The sequence below is a fragment of the Schistocerca gregaria genome, chromosome X, assembly GCF_023897955.1.
Source record: "Schistocerca gregaria isolate iqSchGreg1 chromosome X, iqSchGreg1.2, whole genome shotgun sequence".
NCBI lineage: Eukaryota > Metazoa > Arthropoda > Insecta > Orthoptera > Acrididae > Schistocerca > Schistocerca gregaria.
The window spans coordinates 633143519-633159551 of NC_064931.1; the positions used below are offsets into that span (position 1 = coordinate 633143519).

At 32.7% G+C, this 16033-nt stretch overlaps 1 protein-coding gene across 4 annotated transcripts in view; it reads left to right on the plus strand.

Moving 5' to 3' along the window:
- Window positions 1-16033, plus strand: part of LOC126297747 (uncharacterized) — a 690098-nt gene that overhangs the window by 578627 nt on the left and 95438 nt on the right. Inside the window, exon 5 of one of the 4 annotated variants that reach the window (XM_049988911.1) lies at window positions 1672-3938. The exons of the other annotated variants lie outside the window; for them this stretch is intronic. Within the exon in view, the coding sequence (XP_049844868.1) occupies window positions 1672-1685 (14 nt within the window). The 3' untranslated portion in view covers window positions 1686-3938. Of the gene's footprint in view, window positions 1-1671; window positions 3939-16033 lie in introns of those variants that run through there. 4 annotated transcript variants of the gene reach the window in all.

A 16033-nucleotide genomic window follows, 5' to 3' on the forward strand; every position in this document is an offset into this window, starting at 1 on the left:
TTTGGCTGCATTAAGCATCTTCACAAATAGCTAAAAACATATGACGTAGTACTCCTTTACAGTGCCCTTTTCAGTCATTGTTACTTCTTGTACATTACAGCTGATAATTTCCTCCAGTTGACGAAAATTGTAACTCCAATTTACAGCATCTTTTTCTTTTTTTGTCTGAATGACTCTTTCATTCTCTATTACTGCATAACATTGAACAGTTTAACTCAGTTTTCAGATAGGGTTCATCATCAGACATAAGTCAGTAGCTTGCCATTGTTGGATACATTGGTTCTTGATTAATCACAGAAGGTAAACACCATCAGAGTCAGTCAGTATTTGAATGGATAACAATCTAGGTATACCAGATGCCATTGCTTCACGGAAACAAGTCGATGAAGTGGCTCCCAATTGAAAGACTTACACCAGATCATTGTGCCCTATGACATTATTATTATTATTATTATTATTATTATTATTATTATCACATCATCATCAGATATAACACAGCCCTCACCCAAAATAATTTTCAGAACTTACAAGACATAATGAGATCCGTTATCCAACAGCGAATGTCTTATTCCATCCCTGCCAAACCTCTCGCCCTCTACCCCACCCACTAGTTCAAGACCGTTTCCCCTAGACAATAAATTTGACATACCTATTTAGTTTTTTTTAAATAGTTCAGTATATCTGATTAAAAAATAACTGCTTACATTGGGAACCCATAAATAAAAACTGATTCACCCTCTGAGAGAGACAGTTTTAGTGAGAGAGAAATCAGATTTATGAACCTACTACCTATCATGGACTTAATGATTTCATAGACAGAATACTATTATGGCTCAAGGAATGGAATAGGCAGTGTATTTTTTACAAGGCAGATCACTCAGTTAACTGTATATACTGAGTATATCCAAAAAATATTGAAGTATTCATTTAAAGTAGCACTTCTTTACATTGTATTTAAGCTAAACTATAAAACCACTCTCTAAATTAAATGCTGTTTTCAGTCTCAGAAACGAACTGTACTATGAAGATGTATATACATTGAGTACACACTGCTTTGACCAGCACACAACACCTACCAGTATGAGAGTCTCCATTATGCACTGAACATCTCATGAAAATTTTCTGAGATAGCATGAAAAATTGATTTTTTTCAGTTATACTGCTTCTGTGACTGTCAATATGTTTTTACTGTCAAAGTTCCCTCTGCAATTGCAAACTTCTAAATATGATGTAACCATTGCCACCATTAATCTTTACGTATACTTTCAATGTATTCAGTCTCTGTCAAATCGAATTTGGTAATACAACTGTTTTCAAGTCATTTCTGCAACAGAATTCCCTAGGCCATTGTCAGTGATTCTGGAAGGGAATGAAATTCTCCTTCCATCTGAGTTTGCCTTTTCTGTCACACATTCTATTCAATGCATGTGTCATGCTGGTCAACTTTATTGATAGTGCAATATTTCACTTCAGTTTTTAAATTTATAGACGATGCATGAGCCCCCTAAAGAGAAAAAAAAATCTTAAATGAGTTTTAGGACCCTCATTTACTATTCACAGAGCCAATATTTTCAGTTATTCTGCAGAAGTCTGAAGTTAATAAAAACTTCTACTGAACATTATCTAAATTGTGATATTATCTCACTTATGCAACTATGTTATTTCTTTCAGGTCCTTTTTCATAATAAATCTCATACAGAATATAAACTGAAGTGATAATTCTGCAAGCAGAGGAATTACTGATAGCTTTCTACTTTGGATCAACTAACTTTGAGTAAACTAATAAAATTATTCCAGAAGTGTAATTTCTGGCATACAAGGTGATGGCAATTAAGAGTAAAAGAAAAACCCAGACGAAAAAAGGTCTAATAACGTTAGCAAACGATGTGGAAAACAGGTTATTTGAACCTGTAAGAATAAAGTAATCAAAAGAATGAAATTGAGTATTACTTAGATGTTTGTGAAAGAAGAAAACGGAAGGAGGGATGAAAAGTTAGAGTATGGTTGGCAGCAAAGATGGTTCTGAAAAAGAGGATAAATGTTGGAAAAGATACTACTGTCGTACATCTGCACACCTACAGGTGACTGGTAACACCTTGTTTGGAAGACGAGACAGAATACATTTATTTAATTTTATTGATTGTAACCTTCCCCAAACACATTCAAAGGAGCATAACATTCTACATGGGTATCAGGAAAGGTCACATGGGGCATTATTTAGAGCAGGAATAGTTGTAGGGTTGAGTGCCAAGACACTGCAATCAGAGTAAAGTAAACAATGATGAGCAAGTATTCTGTTTACAGTAGCTACGGAAACTAGTAATGTGTCATAAATGCTCCCAACCCAGTATATATCTAACAGAAACTTGAACAGATGTTAATGTTGTCTGAAACTCAGTATAAGGAAACAGTTAACTGTCACCATGTAACCACCTACGAATCATGCAGAAACAACTTTTCTTAATCAATACAGTTATACTGGAAGAAAAATTTAAACTTGATAGTAAAAATAATGTGTTCATTCCATTTTATGGACTTCAGTTCTTGATGCTCCTTCATTTCCTACATATTCATTGTTTTGAATATGTGTTGCATCAACAATATCTGTTGTGGGGAAAAAGTATGAAAGAAGAGTGCCAACACAAAGGAATTTGACAAGGCAAATTATCTTGTGTTAAAAAATTCTCTATAAAGAATGGATGGCTTTTTTGTATTCATTAAATTATTTGTATGCATCACAATCTTCAGTTAAACTGGCATTATTTGACTTCAAGCGATTAGAACTAAATACTAAAATGTAGAAAATGATGGATTCTCTGCTTCCTATTTGAACAGCAGATTCACAACCATTAGACTACCAATCTCTCATCATGCCTTTCAATCAAGAGAGGTTTAGTTACTTGGGGTATTGGAGTGACTGCAGTATTTTTTATTTTATGCACGGTGGTATCTGAATTTTTGGCTAAACAATGTACTTTTCCATATTCTCACTTTAGTACAAATATCATTGAACTTTTTAAAAAAGTTATTGGTATCAACAGGGAAAATTCTACATTTCATATTACCTGATTTTACACTTTGTTGACAAATTCGTGTAGAATAACTAAAGGGTCCCTAACACTGATTTTTTATGTTTATATTGTTGTACTATTAATATGGACTCATAGATTTAGTTTCACACATCAGTATATAATAAAACATCTCATACAATAAAATCATTAACAAGCATTTCTGATAATTTTCTTGTATTCCATATCGCATATTACGTATGAAGAAGTAACACTTTCAGTAATAAATTTCAAATTACTTTTCTGTTGTAATCAGTGCATATTCTGTTAAATCTAATATGATTTCACTTTTGTTTTACTACATTTGCTACACAATTAGCTCACCTTTTATTGAAATATGTGAATTTATAAAGACTGACAATTGTTCCATTGTCTTTGTCTTGAAATGATTGTCAATATTTGTAAATGATTAACTCTTTGTTACTTAAAATTGTTAAACTGTTGTTCTTAATATTGCTATGACAATACCTGCAGATGTCTATTTATAGAGTACCAAAATAGCATTTATGCCTGTTAGTTACACCTCATTTTACATATAAATTACCTTTTGTTATGAAAACAATTAATTTTTGTTACAAAATAATTAATATTTCAATAACTGTGCATCAGTGTAGAATTCAGTTTCTGTTGCTTTGTGATTATTTGTTTTTCTGAAAATATTCTTTGTGCTTTTTAGACATGTACATGTACATTTAATTTTGCTTTATTATTATTATTATTATTATTACAATTCTTATTATTATAGGTATTATTATCATTATAATTTTGCATGAGTTTATTGATTGTAAACTGTCATTTTATATACCAAAGTTCTGTTTTGACACAGTTTATAGAAAAGTTATTGTCTGTAAATAAAGTTACTTACAGTTTTTTGCGCTTCACACTCCATTTTATTGACACACTTCCCAATCATGTTGCATCTGTTGCAGTTTTGCATTGCTTTTTTGTACACAATATTGTTCTACTTTATTTGGCATTATTGACTGGTGCAGAATATAACTGTAACATATTTTTAAGCAACTTGCACCTATAATGGTGTGGTTTAAGAGTGTCAACATCCACTTAAAGAAAGTTTTGTTCAGAAATACATGTATCTGTAGTTTTTTTAACTTGAACCAAATAACCATATATCAATTAAAATTATCAAGATTCATTTCAGATACACATTTCCTACGTTCTCTTTCAGATACAATCGAGAATTAAGCATATGGTAACACTCAAACTAAATGCTACATTTAATTGCGCCACATTACAAATCTGAAGAAAAGCTCTACCTCCAAATTAGCACAAAACAGCACATTCAAATCCAGAACTCATGCATTTTCCTTAACCACAAGATAATCATCAGTAGCATTCATACTTATAAAATTATAGCTGGTTTCATTGGTGAGATGGATCTACAAACACACATCGACGGCATGGACATTATGAGTATTATGGTAAATAAACATACTAAATCATTTTTCTATAATCAGAAAATTCTCATTTGTATATCTGTTTATCTCTTCAGTTAATACCAGCTCTCCTTGCAATGTATAAGAAAATAACAAACACTGAAAAAGGTTACAAAATGTTCACCATAAAACAATACATTCTGATGTGTTCTCCGACTCCTAAATTCAGAAAATCAGTTAATGTAAAATTTCAATAGTTTACAATAATCATCAGTTTATCAAAATATTAATATCTGAAAACATCTCAAAATAAGGTATTTCAAGAGTTTGGCAGAAACAAACACTTTAGCAAAAATTGATGATCAGTCATTCCTTATCAATTTTTTTTGCATATTTTTTTATAATTTGAAAATTGTCATCTTTTCCTCTTGGAATCTTGTTTTCTCCCTGTTTGTTGTAGCAGAGAAATAGTTCTATTAACCTTTGCCTGTTTCTATACAACATTAGGTACCAATTAGGCTTTCATGCCCATTTTTACACCAAAGCTCTGGTTTTTTCACCACAGCTCTGAGACTGTTAACATATGTTTTATAATTATCATGCTCTTATACATTTGACATTATTTTACCGTTTCTTTCTTACTCTTCAATACTGTTATATGGCCTTTCACTGTATTTTCTTATAGTATTGGGAAATCACCAATGGAGTTGCTTCACTTATTGTACCTCATGTTTCTAATAACACATTCACAAGCTCATTTACATAACCTCTTGCTGCTCATTTTTAAATATGATGAAATCAAGTTATTACATAACAAATAGTTGGTAAATACGTCACCTTATTTCTAACCAGATTCACTATCTTTGACAGTGCGAAGGCAACTGGTATTTTTAAAGGTAGCTTTCAAAGGTTTGTTGAGGTAGATTCTTATTATGTGGCATGTCATGATAGAAATACTTGGTTTTCATACAGCCTTTGAATACATGTCTGTAAACTGATAACACGAATTACATTATCATTGAGGGGACCTCACATAAGTAGCAATGAACTGTTTTAATATGTTGACAAACTAAATGGATTTTTTTTGTTATACCGGTAATAATTCAGCTTTTAAAAAGGTTAAGGCAGTTTTAATATACATCCCAGTACTTCACGTTTGTTCCAAATCATTAGCACTAGGCTCAGCTCCGTCATATAAGAATCTTGGTAAGCTGTTTATTATTATGATTACATCAGTTTCCACAACCTCCTCAACATTCACATATCTTCTGAAAACCATATGGTGGATCATGACTTTTATACAATCTATGCAATTCAGTTTTAGTCAAAAATTATTATCTTTATTGATATATACAATATCATCAGTTTTATCCATGAAATGTGAATGAGATTCAGGATACTTTCTGCAGTACACAATCGATCACATATTTAGACACCTAAAGTTATATGGTCTTGTTTGTGCTTGATTACACTGCATATTTCAAACAATGGATAGGAGCAAAAGATTCACTGTAGTATCAGAAACTTGTGATCACGACTTCAGATAGCAGCAGCCTACTGTACCTCATCAATGAATCAAGGATAATCTACCTCCTTAATCTTTAACTTGAATAATGTTGAGGTCTCCATTTGTTGGTATTTTCTTGAATAGATGCAACTCAGTCTTCTTATCTTGTCATCAAAAATGTGATTTTAATGTTATTAGTGACAGATTTAGGCAACATCAGTAAAATCATTTTGGTTGGGAGAATTTGTAATAATTTTGTATCAGTCATTAGAAAGCAGACAGTATTCATTTAAAGACGTAATGGAAGAATATACCAGCGTTTTTCAGACTTTGATATATAAAACCATGTTTCTTTTGTCCTACCACAAATGCAAACTGGTTGTACATTGCCCTATTTATGTGAGTTTGGCAGATGTTTTCAAGAGACTGCTGCACTCTGTAATGAAACATCCAAATTTGACTAACAGATTTTGTATGGGTGAGTGTATTTCAACTTAGTGAAAATGTGCTTTCTCTGGAAATCAAAAAATTCCAAATCATATGTTAACCACATTTTCATAGGAAAGTGTTAAGTGTGAATGTCTACAGCCATCAAAAGTACCGGGAAAGAAGATGAAATGACAATGAAGATGGTGTTAGTAAAATGGGGTGTTTTCATTCTAAGCAGTGGTCTGAGATATGTCAGTTGACATTTGAATAAATGAGAGGAAATTAATAAAAACAGCAACAGACACAGTCCTGAATGAAAGATTGTAATATAAACAAGAAATTTATTTACTTACTTAATCTTCTATTTACTGTGCTGTATATTTCCTTCCCTGAAGTAGGACCACACAGCGAAAGTATTGAAAATTTAAAACCGGTTGACTCAAAATGGAAGTACATCATGGAGAGTCCCATATTTGGAGTAACTTGAAGAGGTCGAAAAAGTGAAAATCTTTTTCCATTTTATTTTATGATCACATATGTTGTTCTCATAAATTATTCTCTTCTTAATTATATATTTCTCTTATTGTTGTGTTCTTTCTCAAGAATATTTTTTATAGCAAGATGAATGAGTCCATGTTTCAAAAGGAATGTCAAAATTAGTTATTGCTTTCTGATAGAAAATATAAAGTTAATCTTTACTTTCAATGTTTTACTCTTCAACCTGTGTTAGTATGCTTCACATAGCACATGTGAAAATAATAACAGTCTCCAGTTAGTAAATGCTATTGTCAGTTAGGTGTTATCATCAGAAATAAACATGAAACACAATTTTACGACCAACAGGAAGGATGTTCCATTTTCAATCTTCCTGTACCATTTCTTGCGATCCCTTATTCTCAACATATTAAATTAGAAATAAAAATTTCTGAATGTTTAAGCCTTTATTCTTAGCAAATGAGTTCACTTATTAAAACATGTAATATCTCTTTTTTGTGAGAACAAGGATCTTGACGTATAGGTATTGGAGTCTCATTTAACATCTAACATCAATTACACTTTTAGGAGGTTAAGGGAAAGAACTGTCTGTACCTCCTTGAAAGAATCGTTCATTTAATTACCTAGGGTGATTTAGAGCAAACTAGTGTAGCTAACAGTATAAAACATTTTTGTCAAAATAATAACTTCTTCAATTAATAAAGAGATTTTATACATAAAATTTGAATTACTACATAGGAACACACTAAGTAAAGTGCCTCAACAGCATGTGCTTCTTGTTTGGTATAATATAAAAATTAAATGTTAATTAAGCCAAAAGGAACTTAAACAATCCAGTAAATTAATTTGATATTTAACTTATAAATAGTTACCACATAAGAACAAGTAACTCCTTACCACATAGCTCTAATTGAAAACAATGTTTAAAACAGAACAGGCTTAGGTAAACAAATGAAATCCAAAATAATAAAGAACGACTATTATAGTCTTGTTTGATTTGTTTTTAGGTAGTATACATGACCTTTAAAGCAAAATCAGTGTTAGATAACTCTTTACTGAGATATGTGTTTCCATTCTTAATGGGATACCTATTTTTAACCTTAAATTTTATGTCACAGATGTTTTAAAATCAGTTTCCTTCCAGTGTTTTCTATGGGCAGAAAGCTACATTTTGAGTGTGTTCACTTACCATGTTTCATATTTAGGCCTCAATTAAAATTCTGTATTAAACTTAATTTTGATATTTTTATTGCTTATTTACTGTTGAAATCACATGTACATACAGTGTCAGTGTCACAGAAAATCAATGCAGTTATGTCCAGCAACATAGTAACATGCAAACAGCTAAAAACAAAGAATGTCACACACACTTCTATGTAATTCTCTAGTTGAGTGCTTTGATTTCAAATTGATTGTAAAATTTACCAAAACTGCAAAAAATGAGTCATCTAAGATACCATAAAGATGAATGTGTTTGACTAATCACAAATTAAAGAATTCAAAACATATTAGTTTCACGCAAAACACAGGCTATTAAATTAAACACAAAACCAGTTGGAAGGAGGAAAACATGAAGAAAACACTAATAGCATGAAGGGAAAGGAAAACCAATGCATAAAAATATAGTTAGAGAACGATGGAATGTAAATGTGAAAAAAAGACTAAATATGCCAAGAACATTTGCTGACACAGTGAACAGTAAACGAAAATATAATAATGTTTTCTAATTCAAGGAATGATTATACTTTTATTTGCTCAATTTTGTGATGAATAAGATACTACTAAACATAATTTGTTGTATTTTCCATTGAGTTTAATACTGCACACCATGGTCTCTCAGCGAATGGTGGTTACACTGCAGCTTTAAATTGATGTCAAGAAAAATTACAAATCAAGCTTCTAACAGCAGTCATACATCATATGACAAAATGATGACTTTTAAACATTACTTACAAGATTGCTCATAAATAATGTGTCACAGTATTTCTGTTAGAAAAGTAGAAACTGTGTACAGCTGGTGAAGAGAGTCAATCTACAGTCAATGTCTATTACTAACTTCCAATCAGACTATTTGGATTTCTTCTGTACGCTGAGCAGTGAAACAAGAAAACATTAAAATACCAGTTGTTTATGTGTCATTGGGGCAAGAAGTCATTTTACGATAATTGGCACAATAACAGCAAATAAAAATGTAATACATAGTAAAATAACAACAATAAACAGAAATAGGACAACTTTCTTTCAACATGGTTTTTTAATCCTAATACCATGACCAAAGAGTGACAGTCTCTTTCAAGTGTGTAATGATTTGTACAACAGCTCACACCAATGAGCTAAGATATTTTAGTAAATTGTTTCACACAAATTCAGCATGAAATAATTGCTCAGTCAAAATGTTCCTCTACTTGCACAGAGCTTTAATCCCTTTATCTGTAGCATGTTTATCACTGGACTGCACTAAATTAGAGAATCTGCACTGCTTTAATTAGTAGCTAATAGAAAGAGCCCAAAATTGATTGTTAGACTGGTTGGTACTGAGCACAAATACACTGAAGGACATTCTCTAGGCATGAGCTTTCCATGTGGTTTGATTTACCTTTAAATAGCTATTTATGTCCCATCTATTAAAAAAAGAATGGCATCTTAATGTTATATGGAGATGATATATTTTTACTTCAGTTCTATGATTTATGTACTGAAAATGCATCTGCTCATGTTTTCTTGGTTATATTATGTATGAGCATTAAAAAGATATTGCGTTTTTGATGATTAGCTATTAGGCTAAAACAACAATAAATGACATAATTGTAAATGATACACCCTAATTACATAATGACATTGTATATGAAATTGTGTAGTGGAGTCACTGCATTCACACTACAGTGATGTAATACCATATATGACTATGACAGTTGATGGGACATTCCATAGGTTCATGCGTTAACAATCTTATTTGTAACATTTCCAATCTGTTCCAATAGCACAATGAAGTCAGATAATAATTAAAATTAGTTTATTATGTCTTATGTATGAAAAATAAGGGTACTGAGTTTTTATATTGTGGCTTCTTGTGGTTAATTTAATGGAATGTAGAGGAACTAGAGTAAGAATTATAACTATATGAAAAGCAGTATTATTGAGAACCCAAACAGATAATTCCAGAACAAAATTTTGTATCAAAAATCTTTATAGAACAGATATCTGTTGTGAATATCAACAGAGAACAAGCAATAAAGAAGACAGAGTAACTAGAATGTAAAAGAAACAAAACTGAACAAAAGATCAAATTGTTGCTGGTATGACAACATTATAGTTCAAATAAACAAGGAAACAAGATCTATCATATGTTCCTTCATGAAGTTAGTGAAATATTTCAGAAGGATACTGAAAGCATTTGAGAAAAATGTCATTGTAAGGACAGTAATGATATTCTACTGTAAGTGGAAATATAGATCAAACAACTTTTTTTAATTACTGTAGTGTTTCATGTTCAAGGATTAATATTTGGGAGTTTCATTTCTAAAATAAATAAATTTGATCATATCCAAACTTTAAAAACTACAACTGTCAGCAAATTTTCCATTTATGGAAATTCGTGCTGGCCTCAGCAGAAATCATCAGTGGGAAAGCTCTTAGAACAGAAATCCAACTCTTTTTGTAAGAAATACTTAGCATTGGCCATAAGTAACCTAAGAAATTTTGTATATCTGACCTCTGACTATTCTAATGTTTCACAATTAATCACCTTCAGTATTACATACAGAATGTGTAAGATGACAAAGTGGTCTTAACTTCTCCTCTTTAATTCAGCCTCCATGCTTCATAGCAGATTTTTTCTTTGGATGAACTGTGAGTTTAGAATTTGGATGTTTTAACTCGGAAAAGTAATATATGCTTTCTCCAACTGTGACATGACATGAAACAGTTTAAGACTTCATTGTGCAATAAGGACATCATTACTTTTGTACGTAGAATGTGACATCTGTACAAGAATCATGAGAAATATTAAACATCTGTTGACATTTCTGGCAGCTTTACATATATTTGTTAAAATTTTGAACGTGATAAAAAGAGCAGCATCGTTTATAGTAGAATAAACGTCTATATAGAGCTTATATAGTTCTCATTTGGCACTAATAGTCATTTATTTATACTGGAAGCAAATATGTGTTGTTGTCTCATAGACAATAACGGGAGATACAGATTAGACTTACTCTCTGCAATATTCTGAATTCAAATATACTTTGAACATAGTTCTATCCATTTCTAACAAATGAAACACCAGAATTTCAATTAGACTTATGAAATTGTATATAAAATTGGTGTGTCTCAGTTCCACAAATCAAAGTGTAGGACAGTGACATGTAAAATTTTGAAACAGTGATTTCATTAATTTGCCAATTTAAATTTTATCCAGAATATTTTGACAGAAAATAAGGATTTAATCTTTTGTTTCACAATAAGTGACTACCAAGAGGTAGCATAATTAATATATCTTTACTGAAGGTTTCACAGTGTATAAATTAATTCATTTAACCATACAAGCACTTTCTCAAATACACAACATAGAAACAACTCCTTCAACTCTTAATTCAGTTCTGAAACTGAAAATAAATATCCTATATTGCCTGATTAAACTCCAAGATTACACTGGAGAAATAAATGGGTTACATAGTATTTACTGTATATCAAACTATTTCTCTGTTGAAAGGCCCCTATGAAGGAAACTGAAAGTACCTTCAAAATTTTTGAGATGTTATAAATTTCATGTGCGTTTGGATCCTCATGCCATCCTGTCTTTTTTGCTCTTTATCATTATTCATGTAATTCAGCCTTAGCTAGTTTGCTCCACTGCTGCTGGTCAGTGAATGCCAAAGCATGCATTCAGAAACATTCAGGGTAACAGAATGTTATCTTCTTCAACAATTTCTTAAAGACAATGCTGTAACTTCCATATTTAGCAGGACATTTAATGAAGACTTTGTGTAGCCCATACAGAGGTCATATCAAAGGCTTACTTCTCTACTGCCACACCACTTACACAGAAAAGTATGATACACATGGTCTGTCTGTAACTTTTGTTAATGACAAGTAACCACTTTGATTTATGGAACTGAGGAACACCAATTTTATATACAATTTCATAAGTCTAATTGAAATTCTGGTGTTTCATTTGTTAGAAAAGGATAGAACTATGTTCAAAGTATCTTTGAATTGAGGATATTGCAGAGAGTAAGTGTAATCTGTATCTTCCATTGTTGTCTATGAGACAATAACACATATTTTTTCCAGTAGTGCCAAATGAGAACTATATAAGCTCTAAATAGACGTTTATTCTACTATTCTCTGTAGAGCATCCATAAAACGATACACAGCACTCTGTGTCTTAGTCTCAACTGATGTTGTCTAGAGTATAGAAATAAAACAGTAGTATTCAATACTGTAACATGCACCAAATTTGGGTCATTATTCAAACACAATGATTAACACATTTTCAAATAGTCACAGCAATTATGAATGATGCAGATGTTTGCAAGGCCTTAGGTATGTCTCTGCCAAAAATAACACTGCAGCCATGCAATAGTTGTATCAGGCAACAGAAATTAGCTTTTCTACACACGATCTCATCATGTTATAACAGCGTAAACAGATATTTTCTTTTTCATGGAGAGATATCCTGACACTGTTCGGCAGCTGGTGTTTGCAGTAAATTTCAAACGCAAAATCACTGTTTCTCTGGATCATCATGTATCCTAGACAAATATCCAGATCTTTAAATCCATGTAGTAACTGGCTTGTTTTTATTTATTTTTTCATAATTCAGTGATATTGACTTTCTAAAAGGTAAAGAAATTATTGTCACAGAATTCAAGCCATGCCAGCCCTAGACATTAACCTCATTTTCATTGTTTCTATCACAAAAGAAATTACATCATCATGATGCCTTATGTAGAAAAACTAACAAGCAAGCATCACGAAACTGACCTCATAATTTAAGGGAAAAAAGGCACACCTGCAACATATCTGTCCCCAACAATTGATCCCATGTGAAAATGTGGGCCATAATTCTGATAGCACACAGGTATGACCTACTTAAAGTACAACTTTTAAATTGTGACAGCCAGAGCTCTCTTATCTGTTGGCTAATGAAGTGGAGGTATGAGAAAGAGGGAGGTGACCACATCTGATCAATACGTTTTCAAGTATTCTTCCAGAACACACATTATTCTACACTAAAAATAGTAAGTATATGAATACATAATATGCTAATCTCACACAAATATATCTTCAATATTCTCATGTTGACTCCACAGGAGTCACAATCATACAGTTATGCATTATAGCTCAGCTGCAGTTTTCACTTATGGTTATACAGATAAGAAAATTGAGTCAGCGCATATATTAATGACTCAGCCATGCTACAATAATATTGACAGAAACATATATGATGATATCTTCTGCATAACCTAATTGCACATATCTTGATTCTGATGAACTGTTCTCTACAAGATGATTATTTTAATACACCAATGATGAACTCAAATTCCAAGTATTGGATTTACTGCAGGTGTTTTCCTAGGCATAACAGATAGATTCCCAGGTGTACCATCATCTTCATTCCTCAATTCAGTAAACTTAGGTACCAATGCTTTCTTTTCTTCTTGGTCCTCTGAGCGTATAAGTATCTGAGGTATCATTTCAGTAAATGCAAACCACGATGAACACTGGATTGTTGGCAAAACAATGTCTGCTATCGCCTTCTTCTGGGATTTTGGGATCTTCAGTTGATAAAAAATATGGCAGGGCCCTTCAACCCAAGGGAATTTCGATTTGAATGTACACCAGTAGCGACAGTAAACACCAACATTATATTCCATAAACAGTTGCAATCTCTTCATGTTTAGTGGCATGTTTTGAAACCCTTATGCGACAAATCTTACTTGCAGTTGCTAGCCACAGAGAGTGGCTTAACGGACCAGTTTCCAATACTGCCAATTCAGCTGGAAGTACAGCTATCCTTATAGCATGAGTTACCCTTTAACCAAAAGCTTGACATGCAGAGAGAAACTGACAACAGTGTTACTCAGCAGAACCAAAGGTTCTGGAAAGGATACTTTGACACATGAGGGATTGATTTCAAGTATTGTTGCATTATCAAGCATGTTGCCAAGCTTACCACTCCACATGTTGTTAGACAAAGTTGTCCCTTCCAACTATTTCATCAATTGGTACAAAGGTAACTCATTAGTATGAAGAGCACAAACCAATCAGATAAGTTTATGAGTCATCGACCTCTCAAACAATGTTAAAACTCGTTGAATCACTGCCAATAGTCTACAAACTTTTATCAGTGCTGTTTTGAGTTGAAAAATCCACAGAATGGTTAACAATAACTTCAGCAGGTTTCCTTTCTGTTAAGACTTAGTCTGGAGTACAGTGGCAAAGATACCTTCCACCTGGCTCTCTCCAAACAGTATCTTCTTGTACAGTACTAGAAAAGTGATGGCTTGACTTACTAGCTTTTAAGAGAACTTTAGTGGAATCTTGTCGCCCATCAGAGCAGATACATTCAGACTTCCCTATACTGCATCGAACATGAAATTCTTCATCAAGTGATTTCCTGACTTCTTTTGGGCCCTTTTTACTTCTCTGTGTTCAGTCACTAGTCTGTCTCCTTCAGTAATTAATCCAGCTGTTGTAATGGGAGCTGTAGCACGTAGACCAGCACCATACCTAATACTTTGCAATGCAACACTGCGCAATCGTAATACATTATGCTGACTTGTATTTGAAGTAGAAGGTACATCAGAATCATTACATGATATCTGCAAAGGTTCTGCACAAACTTCATCTTTAACATCAGTTGTCTCTTCACCTTCTTCAGAGAAAAGTACTTCGTTTGAATGTAGTATTAACTCTTCCTTCCTTTGCGACTTGTATTAAGAAATTCTTCTTAATTCATCTTCTTGCCTCTTTTACTTTTTAATTTGTCTTATTTGCTCAGGTAGATCTGGTACCGCAGTTTTATGCTCTTCAACAGATCCAACCTCTTCTCTTCGAACTTTAATACGCACTAGTTCTTTCACAGGGATCTTCATATGCTTTGACCAAGAGCAGGAGATGTGTACTTCACATTTACAGTCAGCACCACCTGGACATGGGCCCTCGAACCTGAACGTACCTTAATCTCTCACTTCCAGTTAAGGCCATCAAAGAGCTTGTCTAACGTTGATAGAAAGGCCTCTTTCACTTCCTGCCAAGTGATCTGTTTTTGGGCTTTTCCGAGTTTTCCTCTATCTTCTTCTGGACTGTGACTCTCGAATTTAAAACTGGCACCTCAAAACAACTTTCTTTTTTCAAGTACTTTTGAATAAATGTTTTTTCCAAGAGCGGCTGCTCGGTAATTTCATTCTCTCCACTCTACTCTTTTAGCAGAAACCCTTATCTTAGAACATGACACAGGGTTAGGAGTTCAGAAGGCAGTATTTATCGACCAGTTCCAATGAAGTTATTCGTGTGAGTGGTAATTGCCAGCATTATCTTGCTTTTAGTAGCCAAGGTTCCAAGTTTTCAGATTTTGCAAATGAAAGAAATCATTTGTGTCTGTATACAGAAAGACAAGAAATGTCACTATTTTTATGCTACTAATAAAAACACAGTCTGCTGCGATTGGGTGTTGCCAGTTTAAAAACTTTAAGAGTGGCATTAAAAAGTTTACAGACTTTATAATAAATTCTTATCTTTAGAGCAGAAGTACAGACATAAATAATGATAAGAAGGCACTTCTTGAAAGAAGACAGTTTGCTGCGAATTTTAAATGAAATGACAAAATATCACGAAACTGAAATAGCCATTTACCAAGCAACGAAACGTAATTACCAAATCTTATAAATATAATTGAGAATTGCTAACCAAAACACAATCTTATCAGTTTGCTGCGAATTTTAAATGAAATGACAAAATATCACGAAACTGAAATAGCCATTTACCAAGCAACGAAACGTAATTACCAAATCTTATAAATATAATTGGGAATTGCTAACCAAAACACAATCTTATGGCGCCCCTCATTTAATGAAGAACGAAGTAAAAGTATTTGACACACCCAAGTGGTTTAAGCTTCTCAGGTCCTATACACG